This window comes from Lactuca sativa, chromosome 2, assembly GCF_002870075.4.
Source record: "Lactuca sativa cultivar Salinas chromosome 2, Lsat_Salinas_v11, whole genome shotgun sequence".
NCBI lineage: Eukaryota > Viridiplantae > Streptophyta > Magnoliopsida > Asterales > Asteraceae > Lactuca > Lactuca sativa.
In genome coordinates, this window is record NC_056624.2 from 147,281,874 (window position 1) to 147,298,214 (window position 16,341).

The window sequence follows — 16,341 nt, forward strand, 5'->3', positions numbered from 1 at the left end:
CAATATTTATAATATATAATAATAATAAACTACAACAAACAAAATGATATAATATCAATATTTTTACAATGAAAGAACTTTAAAAAGCCATCCTCTTGATCTTCTTCTTTGAGATGCAACTACAACATTTAGCACAATATGATCATTTAATCGTCATTAACAAAGTCTAGTTTCTTGCTTGAGCATCGAGCAATCTTGATAATCAATCTATGTGTTTTGAACTCATTTGTTATCATTGCCATTGACATGTAACATGACACAAACACCACAACTTGATTTGATTCAAAAGGAGGCTCTTATCCTGCTTTCACAAAGAACTTGAGTAATAATTTCAAAAGTGGTATTCCGTTCTTTATACACTTCTATATACATTGCAAACTCCAGGATGTGTTAAAGATGCATCAGCCCCTGTTCTTGATCTAATAAAACTTTTGATTTCTTTGAGGACTTTTATCGAACACTTGGTGTGCAATATCATATACATTCCAACAAAAAAATAATGATTTGAAACAATAAAGAGTATTTTCAAAACCAAATAACATTAAACAATCAACAAGTAACATTCAACAACAATTTGAGATAATAAAGAGTATTTTCAGCAAAATGAAAACATTCACATCATTATTTCACATTTTCAGCACAACATTCACATCATTATTTCTACTATTCACATCATTATTTCTATTATTTTTAACCTTTTGGCCTTATGAATTTTTAGATTAAAGTGTGATTTTCCAAAAATAAAAGGAAGCAGTTTGATATTCACAACATTCAACCTTTTGACCTGAACATAAACATGAAAAAGAAAAGGCAGCAGTCCTTTGTCTATAAAGAGTTTTCCCAGCAATAACAGTTAACAAGAATTTGAAGCAAGAAACAGTTAACAAGAAATTGAAGCAAGAAACAAGATTTTCAATGCATTAAAGAGTTTCCCAGCAAGATTAATGTTCAATTTCATGTTGGAACCGGAAAAAAAAACGTAAAGGGATGTTGAAACCTGTTCGCTGGTGGCCTAGATCGTAGCTGTCGACTGGTCGAGATGTCGCCGAGTCGCTGGACACCTTGGATCGAAGAGGAGGGCGGCAACGGGGGTGCTGATCGGAGGTGGTGGTCGACCGGATAGAAGATGGAGAAGGTTATGTCGGGTGGAGAGGTGGGAAGTTTGACGAAGGAGGCGGATAGAAAAGAAAGACATGTTCTTTTTTTTTTGGTTTAAAACACTCGCGGACTTTAGAAGAGGTTGGCCCAAGTCTGTATGGTGAAGACCTCGCGCAGACATTTTTATGTCTGCGCACTTCAAAAAAACAAACACACTGCAAACCTTTAAGTCTGCGCGTGGTCTGCGCCGCGCAGACAAAAGAGCCCACGCAGATCTGCAGAGAAAAAACAAACACCCTCTAAGCCTAATTAAGGGTGTTCACCAATTTCTGGGAAACCTAAAACCGAGAGGGGGAGAAAATCTAGGGGGAGTTCAAAAAAATTTGGTGTACTTCAATTTTTGTTTTGAAGGACGTTGAAAATAATTGAAATATTTAAAATGTTATATTTGAGATATAACATCTTTATAAAAACAATTGTATAAATTTTTATTACCTTTAGGTACGTCAGATTTTTGTATTTATACAATTTTAATTAGAAGCAATTTAAAAAGAAATTAACATAAAAGCTTTCCAACCTCCAATGAGTTCCATCCAATGTCAAAAGTGGCGAGTCTATCAAAGACTAAATTTTAGACCTTAATAAGTTTCATTCCCAATAATATTCCCGACTAAATTCATGAGATATATACGACATTTATGACTGAAATTTCTCATCCAAATAACAAATTTGTGTAGTTGTAATATTGATTAAATTTCCAGTCCCAAATAGTCTCATAAACAATCAAAACAAACGGAGATCTATCAGGACTGAAATTCAGTCCCACATAACCTTCCCTTCAAGGCCATAGTTGGCTTTGGACTAATCGAGACTGAAATTCAATCCCCAATGTGTTTCCCACCAAGCTTAAATTAGCGCAAACAAAATTAGGGACTGAGTTTTAGTCTCTAATAAGTTTGGTCAGTCTCTACAAATTCACACAATAAAATCAGTCCTAGATAGTATTCGAGACTAATTCATCAGTCCTAGATACATGGTATCAAAGACTGATCAATCAGTCTCTGATATGTTAGGCACAGAAGCCCTTTTTTCCTGTAGTGACTTTCAATACATTCTGAATGATTCTAAATATAGTTTTACTTCAATTATCGTAAAACTATAGGTTAGAACTCGATGTTCAAAACCATATATTATTTAATAATATTCATTTTTAAACTAACAAAACACGATAACTGAACGTGTATGTCACATATATTTTGTTATGTATTGTTTCATCGTACTCTAAACATTTTGGCATGTAATATTGAAATAAAATACTCGATGTAAGCAATAACAGTTGTTATATTACATGGTGATGATGATGATGCTTGTTTCATTTATATACATTGTGATGATACTACAAGAATGAATTCACCCAAGCCCCCGGACGTTTCCGCCGTCTGGTTCGGGGGTGTGACAGTCACTCTAGTAATGCAGCTACTTCTTCATAAGAGGATGGTTCTTTGAATTTATCCAAATTGTAAATGAGTTTCTTGCTTTCACCAGACAAAGTTTGTCTGAAACAAATATGTGTTGGAGAAGAAACATGAGTGACTGTATGCATGCAAGAAGCATAAGAAGGACTAGAAGTGTCTCAGTTGTCACAAGAAGCACTACATACATAATCTTGAAGATGAATATGAGGTTTTGAAGTTCTTGTTATCTTCTGAGTGGCATATAATTTTGATTATGTTGTATTGGATTTTGACATGGAGGTTGAGAATCATAATTTTGTGGTTGAGGAATCTGATTGATAATTCAGAACCTTGATTTGAATGTATGGATGTAGGAATAGTGTCTTCAAATTGGAACAAATTGTTTTCTGAAGAAAATATAGGTGCAAGGGTATTTTTGGAAATTTGACATGAAATACCAGTCTCTAGAAATAACAATTTTTTGTTGTTCCATGTCATATAACTTATATGCCTTTTTTCCATAAAGGTATCCAATGAAAACACAAAATATTGCCTTGGTTGGAATTTGTCCCTGTTATGCTGTAAGGTGCTAGCATAACATAAGCAACCAAAAGTTGTCCATGATCAAAAATTCGAACCATCAAACGGCTTTGTAACAAGTATCATTCCAGGATGATCATCTGAAGGATGCAGATAAAGCAAATCACATGAGTTAATCTGAGATGAATTTGCGATTTGAGAAAAACCTAATTGAGAACCTTGATCCAGGTTTGTAATTGAAGAATGAAGAACACAAGATTGACTGGTGAACAATCACACAATAAAAAAATGAAGAAAAGAAGAAAAATCAATTGATGAACAAGATTGTGACAATGAGTGAAAATGAGTGAAAATTAAGATTGTGACAATAACAAGTCTTAAAGTTAAGATTGTGACAATGAGTGAAAATTATTAAAGGTTTATAACATTCATCAAATGTGGAAAGTTGTGATGTCTTGAATAAGACAAAGACCAACTAGGACCAATTTATGAAGTGTTTTGATAAAAACTACACTAACTCTTGAATATTTGTTTGTCAAGAAATGTTCATTGACAAGAGAATCTTATATGTCAAAGAGTCAGTGGGAGTCTTAATGGTCTTGAAAAGTTTCAAGAACAAATCAAATAAACCTTATCAATCATCACTAGCACACGAGTTGAGGTTTTCAACCTATCGTGTTGACATTATTTTGTTTCTGTGCAATTCCAATCGAGTTAATTATGCATGTGAGTTCTATGAGTTCTCATAAAAGGCAAGGCACCTTAATCAATGAAAGGTACATTGATAGGAAAGGGTGAGCTGCTTAACTACTTGGAAGACATGGTGGGCAGCTGTGCTACCATAAGGCAAGAAATCAAGATTAAGAAAGTTTGATCCATATGAGTTTGAATTTGTCGTAAACTTTGGTTTTGACAAATTCACATGGATAGGAACAAATACACCGTTTAAATCTAAGTGTCATAAGATTTCCTCCTTCATGAAAATGATTGTGAGGAAATGCTTTCACTAAGAAAGATTTTAAGAAGATAGTGATTGTAAAATTGCATTCTCAAATTCGATTATGGTTACGGTATCCCTTTGCATAATTTGAATTGTGAGGTTTGGCAATTAGTCTTAATTGTTTAGACACGCATATGAACTATCTAAGGCAAAGGTGTATAAGTTCAAGAAGCCTTGATAAAATATTATCAAAGCATTAAGTATTAGAAATATGGAGTTAAGAAATTCAATAGGTATTGTTTTTCTGAAAGTTAAGATGTTTATGAATACATGTCGAAGCTACTGGGAGCATAAGTGTTATGTTTTATAGTAATCATCATGATAGTGGGAGCATAAAAGTTATGATTGTATGATTATTATGGAAAGTATTGCAAGTTGGCAATATTAATTATAGAAAACAAGAGTTATACCTTGCAAAGTCGTAAGGGTTGTAAAGTTGTTTTGCTATAATTAAGGGAGAGAATATTATGCTTCATTTCAAATCTAAAGGATTAGGTTGAGAAATGTTAATAAATTTAGTCAAAGGTACATAGTGTGTTCTTAAAATTTCGATTATGATTACGACATTCCTCTTCACAATTCGAATTTTGAGAACATAGCAAATAAAACATTATGCGTCGTGTCCCATACGCTTCGGGTATAGGATCGATTGCAAATGCTTTAATGTTTGACCATTCTAAAATTTTCCAAATGTCTAGCGCATTTAGAGGGAAAAGGGACTAGAATCGGTTTCGACTAAAATAATTAAACAACTATCAAAGGACAATCCAAAGTTCGACGAGGATTGGTTGCTTGTGAGTAGTTGGAAGCATGGTATTGAATGGACCATATCGACCTTATTAAGAATGAGTTGTCATATGGAAAATATGGAAATGTTTCCATATTGGATGGACCATATCGACATCATTACGAATAGATAAGATTCTATTAAGAATGAGTTCTCATATGGAAAATATGGAAGCGTGTCCATATTGGGAATTGAATATTGAAAATCTATGATTAGATTAGAAACTTTTATGCAAAAGGATGTTCAAAGGAATGTACTTTGAGTGAGAGACATCATATCTAAGGAATTGTCTTATAACAATATCCGATAAAGGACTTTGTAATATCATTGACAATAGTCTTTGTGACTTTGGTGCAGTGAATTTACGAAAGGACAATTGCACAAAATGTTAGAATCTAGCATATTCTATAAGTAGCAAGAATTTGATATTCTTTCACTTATGAAAAAGTATTTGGAGTTGTGAAATGAGAATGATTGGAAATGTGCTCAATTTGGTCTATTTCACAAAGTAAGAACCATAGGTAAACATTGTGTGCATGCTAGGAGCATGGGACAAGTATAATAATTCAAGTAAAAAGTTGATTACCCGAAACGACAAATAATGAGTAATCGATATGGTGATAAATAAAATGTGTTTTATTTATACTCAAAGGTTTGAGGCCATATGGGATTAGTATTATTCTTGTGTTTCACATTTGCATGTTTTGACTTCCTGAATAATTGAGTTTATTAAGAATAATCGAATTATTCGAACGGACCACAGTTAGTCATATGTTGGAAGTAAGTATGAATGAAGACTGTCATGAATTGGTTTGTAGATTGTCTAGAGCGTATTAGACATAGCAAAGGTTTGATGCAATGTTCGTGAGTGCTTATGAATATGATTTGAGCATTGGATTAAACCCACGCTCACTTGGATCACTCCATGGATTATATCACGAGTGATTGGTGAGACGATAACATCTTATATTCTTGAAACCGAGATGTGTGAGTTGTATCTTGCAAATCGGTTGCACATTGATAATATGTAAACGCACTAGTAACTTGGTGTTACAAAACATATTGTTGTGTGTGATTCGGTGAGTAAGTGCAAGCAAGCATTGTATCAAAGTTTATCCATTCCTTTTATCCAAAGTAGGATAAAAGCGATATCTTTGGGCCCATCGATGATTTAGTGATGACAAACGTAAATGCTCGGCCGGGCTAGGGCTAATTTGATTTGTTCAATTAGTCAGTCGTCATAAATCGGGAATCGAGATATAGTACAAAGAGAATAATTAGAAATCATATCTCATATGATATCTAGAATGGAGGAATATATGATCCCTTATCTTAAGGACACGCGTATCTGATAGGATCAGAGTTGACAATGGCTTTGGAAAGCTACGATTGCAGATCAGGATCTGAAGTCATACGCATAATAGTTATTAGAATTATCCAAGTGGGAGACTGTTGGATTAGTGTCTAAGTCCATAACTATTTTGGTATGTACTTGACCCGATGGTGCATGGTCCTTTTGGGTTGCCTTCACCAAAGCAACTTGATAGGATGATTTATGGAGAGAAATGATTAAATATGATTTATTAATATATTATGAGAATAATATATTAAAGGAGAAATCATATTGTTTACTTAATATTAGTTAATAATTAATTGGTAATTAGTTTTGTGACTAAAAGAGATTAATTAAACTTAAGGGACTGGAATTGTAATTATATGATAATTGCAATTTGGGCCATGGATTTCCTTGTATTAAGGAGTGGACGAATTCTATGGGGAAGCCCATAAGAAATCGTCCAAGGCCTTAATTAAATGAGTCCATGGGTTGCTTAGGGCTTAAGCATCCAAATTAGGGTTTCCTTGTTAGATAACCCTAATAGCCTCACTATATATAAGACCCTTATGACCCAAAAACGTGCTAAAGACTTCTCTAGGGTTTGTAGACGGTTTTGGGCAGCCTCCATCCTCTCTCCTCCTCATCCTCTTGCTTATGGTGTTTGTGAACCATTAGAGGAGTGACAATTATGACTCTAAGCTTTCTAAAGTCAATACAAGGAGATTTGGGATTGTTATTGCTACATAACAATCAAGGTAACATCTTAAACCTATTCTCATGTTAATATGATTACTTGAATGCTAGAATTAGGGTTTACAGTCTTGGATAACTTGCATGTACAATAGAGAAACCTAGATCCAAGCATTAGGGTTTGTATGAGCACATAGGATGTCTTATAGCCAAAACCCATCAGCTTCTTCATAAGAGGATGGTTCTTTGAATTTATCCAAATTGTAAATGAGTTTCTTGCTTTCACCGGACAAAGTTTGTCTGAAACAAATATGTGTTGGAGAAGAAACATGAGTGACTGTGTGCATGCAAGAAGCATAAGAAGGACTAGAAGTGTCTCAGTTGTCACAAGAAGCACTACATACATAATCTTGAAGATGAATATGAGGTTTTGAAGTTCTTGTTATCTTCTGAGTGGCATATAATTTTGATTATGGTGTATTGGATTTTGACATGGAGGTTGAGAATCATAATTGTGTGGTTGAGGAATCTGATTGATAATTCAGAACCTTGATTTGAATGTATGGATGTAGGAATAGCGTCTTCAAATTGGAACAAATTGTTTTCTGAAGAAAATATAGGTGCAAGGGTATTTTTGGAATTTTGAAGATTGTAAAGGAGAATTGTCTCATGAAATACCACGTCTCTATAAATAACAAGTTTTTGTTGTTCCATGTCATATAACTTATATGCCTTTTGTTCCATAAGGGTATCCAAATATCCAATGAAAACACAAAATATTGACCTCGGTTGGAATTTGTCCCTGTTATGCTGTAAGGTGCTAGCATAACATAAGCAATGTTAGGGGTGTCAAACCCAACAAATAATATGGGTACAATAGACTCCAAATACACTGCTTTAATGCACTAAAAAGTAGTACAAGGCAAGCAGGGTCGAACCACAGAGACACGGGACAAAAGTCTATACCTTTTTGCACAAGGTACTTTGGTCACAAAGGGGGGTTTGTTTGCAAAAGTAAATAACTAAATAACAATCTACTTTAAAAGCATGCACAAAATGAAATAGATTTGTAAACAAATTGATTGAATGGTTCTAGTTCTAGTTCTCAATGTTGTTGTTCAACTTGATTATGACTTGATGTAATTCAAGATTGCTATTCTATGTTGGTACTGAAAGATATTAACACGCTCTAATAACTCTCGCTTGCCAAATTATCTAACCAAAACACGCTCTTTGATTAGACCTAGCTTTACTAATTCAACCTAAACACGCTCTTAGATTGTATTGAAAAACCGCATTAAGTTTTGTACAAGCTTCCCAACAATGTTCATTTCTTCTCATACGCTCGGAAGTGTGAAAACATGTGATATATGTTTTACAATAAGAAAACTTATTGCTTGTTACCAATTATTAACTCAATAGAACGATTAGGTGCCCTAAAAGTTAATTAACTGCACAAAAATTCAATTCATGAAAGTGGCCAATCAAACACAAATCAAATTCAAGGATTCTAGTTTAAACAAAAACATAATCACTAGAATAGAATCACAAATTAAACATCAAATCATATGCTTCAAGTCAAGCAATCAACATGTTTTGAACAAGAACTAGAAACTAGGGTTTCTTAGCCACACATGGCTAAGAACAAATCAAACAAGAATAAAGATGGAATTGGAATGTTTAATCCTTACAAAAATCAAATCCAAATGTTTGCAATGATTAGGTCTTCTCAAAAGCTCCAAGAATTCTCCCTAAAATCGCCCAAGATCGCCCCAACTGCTCCCAAAACCGTCCCCCCCCTTCAAAAATGACGTCTCCTGCTCTTTTATTAAAGTTCACGTGACATGCCATGAGGCCATGCGTTTTTAGCATGGCCATGCCTTTTGCCCATGTGTTTTTCTTTGGCATGGCCATTTGTCTTGACCATGCGTTTTTGGCATGGCCCATGCTCTTTGCTAAAATTCCAAAACGTCTTCACTGTTGGCTCCATCTTCATGTTCCAAAGCTCTACGCTCCAAGCATCCAAGCATCCATGCATCCAAGCTCCATAATGCCTGCAAAATAAATCAAAAAATAGTGAAGTACCAGGCATTCTTAATGAAATATGTAATTGCCCTAATAATCAACTAAATGCAAGAATTATGAAGTAGAATGCTATAAAAAGACGGAAATAAACATGCAAAATAGGTGCATAAAATGCACCTATCAAGCAACCAAAAGTTGTCCATGATCAAAAATTCGAACCATCGAACGGCTTCGTAACAAGTATCATTCCAGGATGATCATCTGAAGGATGCAGATAAAGCAAATCACATGAGTTAATCTGAGATGAATTTGCGATTTGAGAAAAACCTAATTGAGAACCTTGATCCAGGTTTGTAATTGAAGAATGAAGAACACAAGATTGACTGGTGAACAATCACACAATAAAAAAATGAAGAAAAGAAGAAAAATCAATTGATGAACAAGATCAATTGATGAAGATTGAAATGAAAAACGAAATTGATTGATGAACAAAATCAATCAATACAGAAAAAAAAATCGAGATTGTGGAAATTTTCTTTCTGTGATACCATGTTGATTATTGAAATGATGCGTAGAGAGAAAGCAGGAATTTAGTGGGAAAATGATTCATTAATTTACACTGTAAAATACACTGAGAATATATACAAAATGAAGAAGTAATAACTGATATCTAACAATCTTGTAACAAAATCACGAGCTACTCATGTGTTAACTAACAAAATTCTAACTGTTCACTAACAGACTAACGACTAATATACTAACAGGTTCTGTAACCACCCTCTAGTTAACCATTAAAGTTGTGTGAATTTTCCTCTTTATTTTCTATATAAATTTACTTTTTTCTATAAAACTATTTTTTTACAACTTACAACTTCGTTCTTTAAATTACGTTTTTAACAACTGTTTGCCAACCTTTTTTACAACTATTTTACAATGTTGTTTACCACTTAGCTTTTTTTTTTTTTAATTAGTACAAACAAATATATAAAAAATGAGCTTTTACATGTTTACAAGCTTACATTCATCTTATGCGCCCGTACAATTTTGACATTTTTAAATTATCTAAATATGTTATAAATTTTCTCATCTTATTTTACAAATAAAGGCTAATATGTAGAGATTAAAGATTGAAAATACATGACTAAGTAGGTCTACTTAGCAGTTACAAGAATGGTAAATAATAATTTAATTTTTTTAATCATATGGTTAATTAAACAAAAGGTTTTTTTTTTAAAGCGGGCAAGCTCCACATTTTCACCGCCACCTCACAATTTTTTTTTTCAGATTTATTAACTTATTAAATTAAAATCAAGATTAACATAGTTTTTGTGTGTATTGAACATACAAATTAGTTTACAACAAAAAATCTTCAACCGCAACAAAGAAATAAAGACTATGGAAATGTAAAAAGTTAATATACAGATAACTTTGGATCCTTGATTCGCCATTGATTTTAATTATTATTATTGATAATTAAAAAAAAAAAAGAAAAAAAAAACATTTTGTTAAAACACTTAAATCCTCACATTAGCCAGGTGGCCATTTCATCTGTCTCCCACCAAGAACATGCAAGTGAAGATGGTAAACCGACTGACCTACACACACATTAATTAATTAATTAATTAATTAATTAATTAACACATTCAAAACGTTTGATTAGTAAAAGAGTAATATGCAAGAAAAAATAACATACTTTCATTTATTTTTTCTTCTTAAAGCAATTGAACTTTGAATTATCTAGAACAAACAAGCTTTTTGGAATTCAGTAAAATAAAAATTACAACTTACATGCAGTAGCACCACTGTTGATGACTACACGAAATCCATCAATAATTCCTTCTTTTTCTGCTACTATTTTTGATGCGTGAAGAAGATGCCCTAATATATCTTCGTGTCTTGCTTCAGCCTTGATGATAGCAAAGAGGAAATTAATAAAATGACTATCTTGCCCTTACTTTTACATTTATTATCGATTTTACTATTCTTATTGATTGCATTTTATTATTATTATTATTATTCTGCAACCAGTTCATGAACTAAAAGCATGACAAAAAGACTTTTTAGGGATGAGAAAGGTTTAAAAAATTTAGGAACCATAAGTGTAAAATCAACAAAACACAGGGACTAAAAGTGTAATTTACCTTTCCAAGCTCTGTTAACCCATCTCTGAGCTTTGGGATTACTAAAACATGAACAGGTGCTTGAGGATTAATATCACGAAAAGCAAGAACTTTTTCATCTTCATAGACGATTGAAGAAGGGATCTCTTTTGAAATTATCTTGTCAAATCTAACAATAATCAAAATCTATAAAGTTATATGAAATCTTCATCTTGTGAATAGAATGTGAAAATTATCTAAAAATCATAACCGAAAAAGAATATATTAAGTTATAATTTAGGAAGATTGGGGAAATTACATGGTTGGAGCTCCAGTATTGGCTTCAGTTGCAGCTGCTTTAGCAGAAGCTTCTTCATCATGTGTTGCTCTCACACTAGATATGGCTCTAAAAGTACAAAAATAAGGAAACAATAAGATTAGTAAAGAATAAATAGAAAGAAACAATTCGACTAATTGAAGTAACAATATATGATTATATCCTAAGGTTGATTTAACTTAGGTCTAGAACATAAAGTTAACTTGTAAGATATTTCCAATTGATCCAAAAGCAATTATATGAGAGCTTGAATTAGTTCGACTCATCTGGCGCTGCGACACTCGATCATATATATATAATCTAATTCCCAAAAGATGCGTCTTGTTTTCAAAATTGTGTGAGGTAACCCAACTCAAAATTTGGGGGAAATGAAATGTTGTCATTTGTTTGATAATTACAAAAACCTATACTGTTATCAACCAAAAGTCGGAATGAAGTAGGAGTTGATTCATACCTGCGAGTACATTGGCGAGTAGAAAGATTGAAATTTGAGTGAATTAGACGAAAGGGATTCCGTTGCTTCAATGGATTGAAAGGGGCTAAAGCTCCGATGGTTACGGCACTCCTGAGTTCATAATTGTGAAGAGTGTCAAAGGAGAATAGCCGAGAGAGAGAGAGAGAGAGAGAGAGAGAGAGAGAGAGGTTTTACCTTAGTAGAGAGGAGGTAAAGGCAGCCATGGATGAGAAGGTCAGCCACCACTATGATACCATATGTTGCTGCCCAATGTGTCCAGATGAGAAATGTTAAAAACAGCACTGATTTTTCTTTTTCTTTACTATTTTAGTTTTATTAGTATTATTTTTTTTTAAATGGTTTTATTCTTATTATTTTTTTGTAAACTCGGGTGGATATATTTGTAAATTATTGACCCGGTCACATATAAGATACTTGAGAAGTATTAAATTTTGTATAGTTGATCGATTTATTTAAATGGAAGATTTTTAGAAAGATTGTCCAAAATAATTAGTTAATTATAATATTTATAATAATGACGTAGTTTTTTTTGGTTGTCCTCGTTATCTATTTTAGCAATTAAAACACAAAAATTTAGTAGAAATTAGTTTATTAAATTGTCATATTTTGATAAATTAATTAGAGATTATTTTGAAATTAATTGAGAATTAATTAATTAGAGGGATTGAATGTTTAATTAGTTAAAAGATTTAATTAATTGAAAAAATCTAGAACCCTTAAGAGATAAAGGTGGATGAATTTGATAAGGTTTATCTGGAGTTTTTGACTTAGAGTTACTTTGGGATTAAACAATTGAAGTTTATAAATAAGAAACTATGGATCAAACCCTATATGCTTCTAATCTTAAGAATTTTGCTCTCTCTCTCTCTCTCTCTCTCTCTCTCTCTCTCTCTCTCTCTCTCTCTCTCTCTCTCTCTCTCTCTCTCTCTCTCTCTCTCTCTCTCTCTCTCTCTCTCTCTCTCTCTCTCTCTCTCTCTCTCTCTCAAAGGTGGATGAAAATTAAACCCTTTATGGTTTATACTTTTGAATTTTCCATTTCATCTCTTACGGTTTTGTTAGTTTGTTCTTTTGGTGTTCTTAGGTGTGATATCATTAACTGGACTCTAGTTTAGGTCATGTCATCCAAGCAAAATGGCAAGAACAAGATCTCTAGCTGCAAAAGAGGTATGTATCTTTTTCTTATTACTCTAGTAGTTGCAATAATAGAATGAAACTTAGATCCTCATAAGTTACAAAAACACATAGGATTTTGTGATGTTTTCTCTTGCCATGATCATCTTTTTAAAATGCCCTATAACATACAATCTCATGATGTTTTCCAAACTATTTGGAATTGAAGTTTTAGGATTGTTTTCCATAATTAAACTCCGGAAAATTGTTTTAAAAATATTTTATTAAATGTTATTTAAACCACCCGTGGGAGGGGTCTCTCTCTCTCTCTCATCACATCATTTTTTTTGTAGGAACTCAAAACCACACAAATATGTACTCTCTGAAAATTAAACACACATACAAACATTTTGAAACTCTTATCACTCGTCCCCTCTCATCCAACTAAAACTATTACCACCTTCATCCTACCGTACTGTAGTCATTATGATCTGCCATTACCTTTCCTGATGAAACCCACACCTAACGCAACAACCTTTTATGGGAATACTGAAGAGGTTAAAAAAAAGTTGATGAATGTGCTTATTTAGGCTCTGATGGGTTTTTTTTATTCAATGTTTGTTTATTGACCGATTCTTTAAATCTCATATGAAGCTGAAACCCAATAGACTAGGGATTGAACCAATTAGAGTGAATCGTGAAGTATTAAAAGAACACTAAATTGGTTAAATTTGTAAGTTAATCAAACCCCATTAAACATGTGTGAAAAGCACAAAGTTGAAAAAGAATGAAGTCCTAATCTCCTATAAGACTAGAGCAAAGCACAACTCTAAAAAGGAAGAAATTACGGTTACTTAACACTACACAAATCCATCATCTTTGGTACAACACATATACAGAGAAAAAAAATTAGGGTTCATGAACAACTTCTACAAATTCTTACCGTTGTTCAAATTCATCCTCCCGAACTAATCAAAATTAGATTTTTTTTTTATGGATGGTTATTTTAACATAAATGCATGTCATAGTGGTCGTGGTATAAATTTTATCAAAACTTAATGGTTTTTTCGCACAAATGAAAATTAAGTGGTTAAATCGGAAAAAAGACAAAATATAGTTGTTTTTAACCCTATAAAAATATAAAATATGCAAAAAATAATAATAATAAAATAAAATAGATAAAATAAAATAAAATGTTATTATAGTTTTTACCAAAACCAAAAATATTTTAATTTTTATACCAACGATACAAATTAAAAGATCTTAAACCCTATCTACACTCTGCTGTTTCTTTTTGCAAACCATACAACCTGCAGTTTACTCAAAACAAAATAGAATATTTTTCATAATAAAAAGGATGAATAACTTGTTCTAAATAGGCGTCATCAACAACAGTGTCGATGATGCAGGTTCCAAGCGGTTTTTAGATCTCTGTGAAAATACTTTAAACACACGATGCTGCTTTCCGCCATTCCCAATTGCAACAGCAGGCTGATTTCCCCTGCTGTAAACCAGGTCTCTCTCTCTACAAGTTCATGATTTTAAGGCTTGGATTATAGCTTCCGATAGCATCACAAATTCGAGTTAATTTTGCAAACAGGAAAAGGGGAATCAACGAGATGAAAGACAATGGATGAACCCACAACGACAACTGAAGTTTCTCCAAAGATTGACTCCGCCTTTATTTGCTGCATTCGTAGCCTTATCTCCTATCATAACTCCTCCAGGTAAACATTTATCCACCATTTGTTCATTTATCCCCTCTAACTTCTTATCTCATCCCAAATAAAAAGTTTTGATCTTAATCCATACCTAATTCTTTCAAGTTTACAAATTGACATACACCCTCCTTCCGGTCAAAATTGGAATATATCAATCGAATTTCCCAATGTTCATGGTGAAAAAGTTATCGATTCTATTAATTAGGGTTCATGAGATTCCCAGATGCTGTTAGACACTACTTTCTTCCAAATTTGAACTTCTGATTCCAAATTGCTTCGAAGTCAATGCACACACCCAAAATGCACTGTCGATCAAAATCATTAACATTTTCTATATATAGTTCTATCTAAGGATAAGTTTGAGCATAACCCATTTGACATCTAAATATCAAATTTGTTTCAATGTCTTCCTAGGATCATATGCTGAAGCAATAGATGTACAACGAGGAGCTTCATTATTTGGCCATGCTTGCATCGGATGTCATGTTGCAGGTGGAAACATAATACAACCAGTGAGTTTAATTCTTCAAACAATCGACCAATATAAGCTCTCATTGCACAACTTAGTGTTGTTTTTTATTACGAAAAAGTCCTACCCAACTTATCACTTCTCAAACTCTCATTTTTCATCTTCTTCCAGGGAGCAACTCTCTTTCTAAAAGACCTACAAAGGTACCCAAATTCACATGAGGAATTTAATTTCCTTATTTAGTAAATGATAATGTTAATGTACAGAAATGGAGTTGACACAGAAGAGGAAATATACAACATAACATATTATGGAAAGGGAAGAATGCCTGTAAGTTTGGTCTTTAAAAAAATAGAGTAAGCATGTTTCACTAAATATATTGTGTGCTAACGTGGCATGATGGGTGCAGGGGTTTGGAGAGATGTGTACACCAAGGGGTCAATGCACATTTGGTGCTCGTCTAAAAGAAGATGAAATAAAACTTTTGGCTAATTTTGTGAAGTCACAAGCTGATGAAGGATGGTTAAACATAGGAAATGGTGGAGATTGATCCATCTTGCCATGTAATGTTGAAATCAGTACCATATGTAGCATCATGTTCATACTATTCTTAATACTAGATTATAATCGCATGTTAAACGCATAAAAAAAACATACAAACGTCTATAGATATTGCATAATAATTAAAAAAAAATTATGGCTATTGTTATTATTGTAATGTGTAAAAGGTAAACTGAAATTGATGATGTTCGACTTCAAGACATGACGGATTATAATTAAGATCATCTTGAATTAAATATTTCAAGAATCTTGAATATATTTGTGATTAGGTAACGACATATTGGGTATTTGCTTTATCAGTTTATAATTCAATAAAGATTTCTCAACGTATGACAACGTTAGGTGGAAAATTGCTTCCGGTTTTAGCTTCAAGCCTAAAAAGACAAAAGATTATGAAATTATTTATTTTTAATATCAATTAATTTTAGAACGTCTTTTGTGTTAATGAGTTAGATTATTTGAAAATGTACATGTTATGCCGATTTTTGTTTCACGAATGTGAACGACATCATCAGAAAGACAATTATAGGTCTCTTTAATAACATGATGAGGTCAAGATAGACTATCCGATGTAATCAACATAACAAAGAGACCTACAAAATGAAGCAGTGGCCCAATGATGTGTTTCGTGTATAGAAG

General features: G+C 32.8%; 2 protein-coding genes across 3 annotated transcripts; one reads left to right on the forward strand and one right to left on the reverse strand.

Annotated features, from left to right (window-relative positions):
* Positions 1–10,238: 10,238 nt before the first annotated feature.
* Positions 10,239–12,174, reverse strand: LOC111885149 (14 kDa zinc-binding protein). 2 transcript variants are annotated; one of them, XM_023881435.2, is made up of 6 exons: positions 12,016–12,174; positions 11,821–11,931; positions 11,349–11,435; positions 11,072–11,219; positions 10,719–10,836; positions 10,239–10,520 (listed from the first exon to the last, which is right to left on the reverse strand). In XM_023881435.2, the coding sequence occupies exons 1-6, from the start codon at positions 12,042–12,044 to the stop codon at positions 10,453–10,455; spliced, it is 561 nt and encodes a 186-aa protein (XP_023737203.1). In that variant the 5' UTR covers positions 12,045–12,174; the 3' UTR covers positions 10,239–10,452. The 2 variants fall into 2 exon arrangements, with proteins under 2 accessions (XP_023737203.1, XP_023737202.1); XM_023881434.2 differs by having other exon boundaries at positions 10,239–10,525.
* Positions 12,175–14,241: 2,067 nt separating this feature from the next.
* On the forward strand, positions 14,242–15,844 carry LOC111885148 (cytochrome c6, chloroplastic). The gene is made up of 6 exons (XM_023881433.3): positions 14,242–14,466; positions 14,552–14,678; positions 15,087–15,184; positions 15,313–15,344; positions 15,408–15,471; positions 15,551–15,844. Exons 1-6 carry the CDS (start codon positions 14,407–14,409, stop codon positions 15,689–15,691), a joined length of 522 nt encoding a protein of 173 aa, XP_023737201.1. The 5' UTR covers positions 14,242–14,406; the 3' UTR covers positions 15,692–15,844.
* Positions 15,845–16,341: the final 497 nt, after the last annotated feature.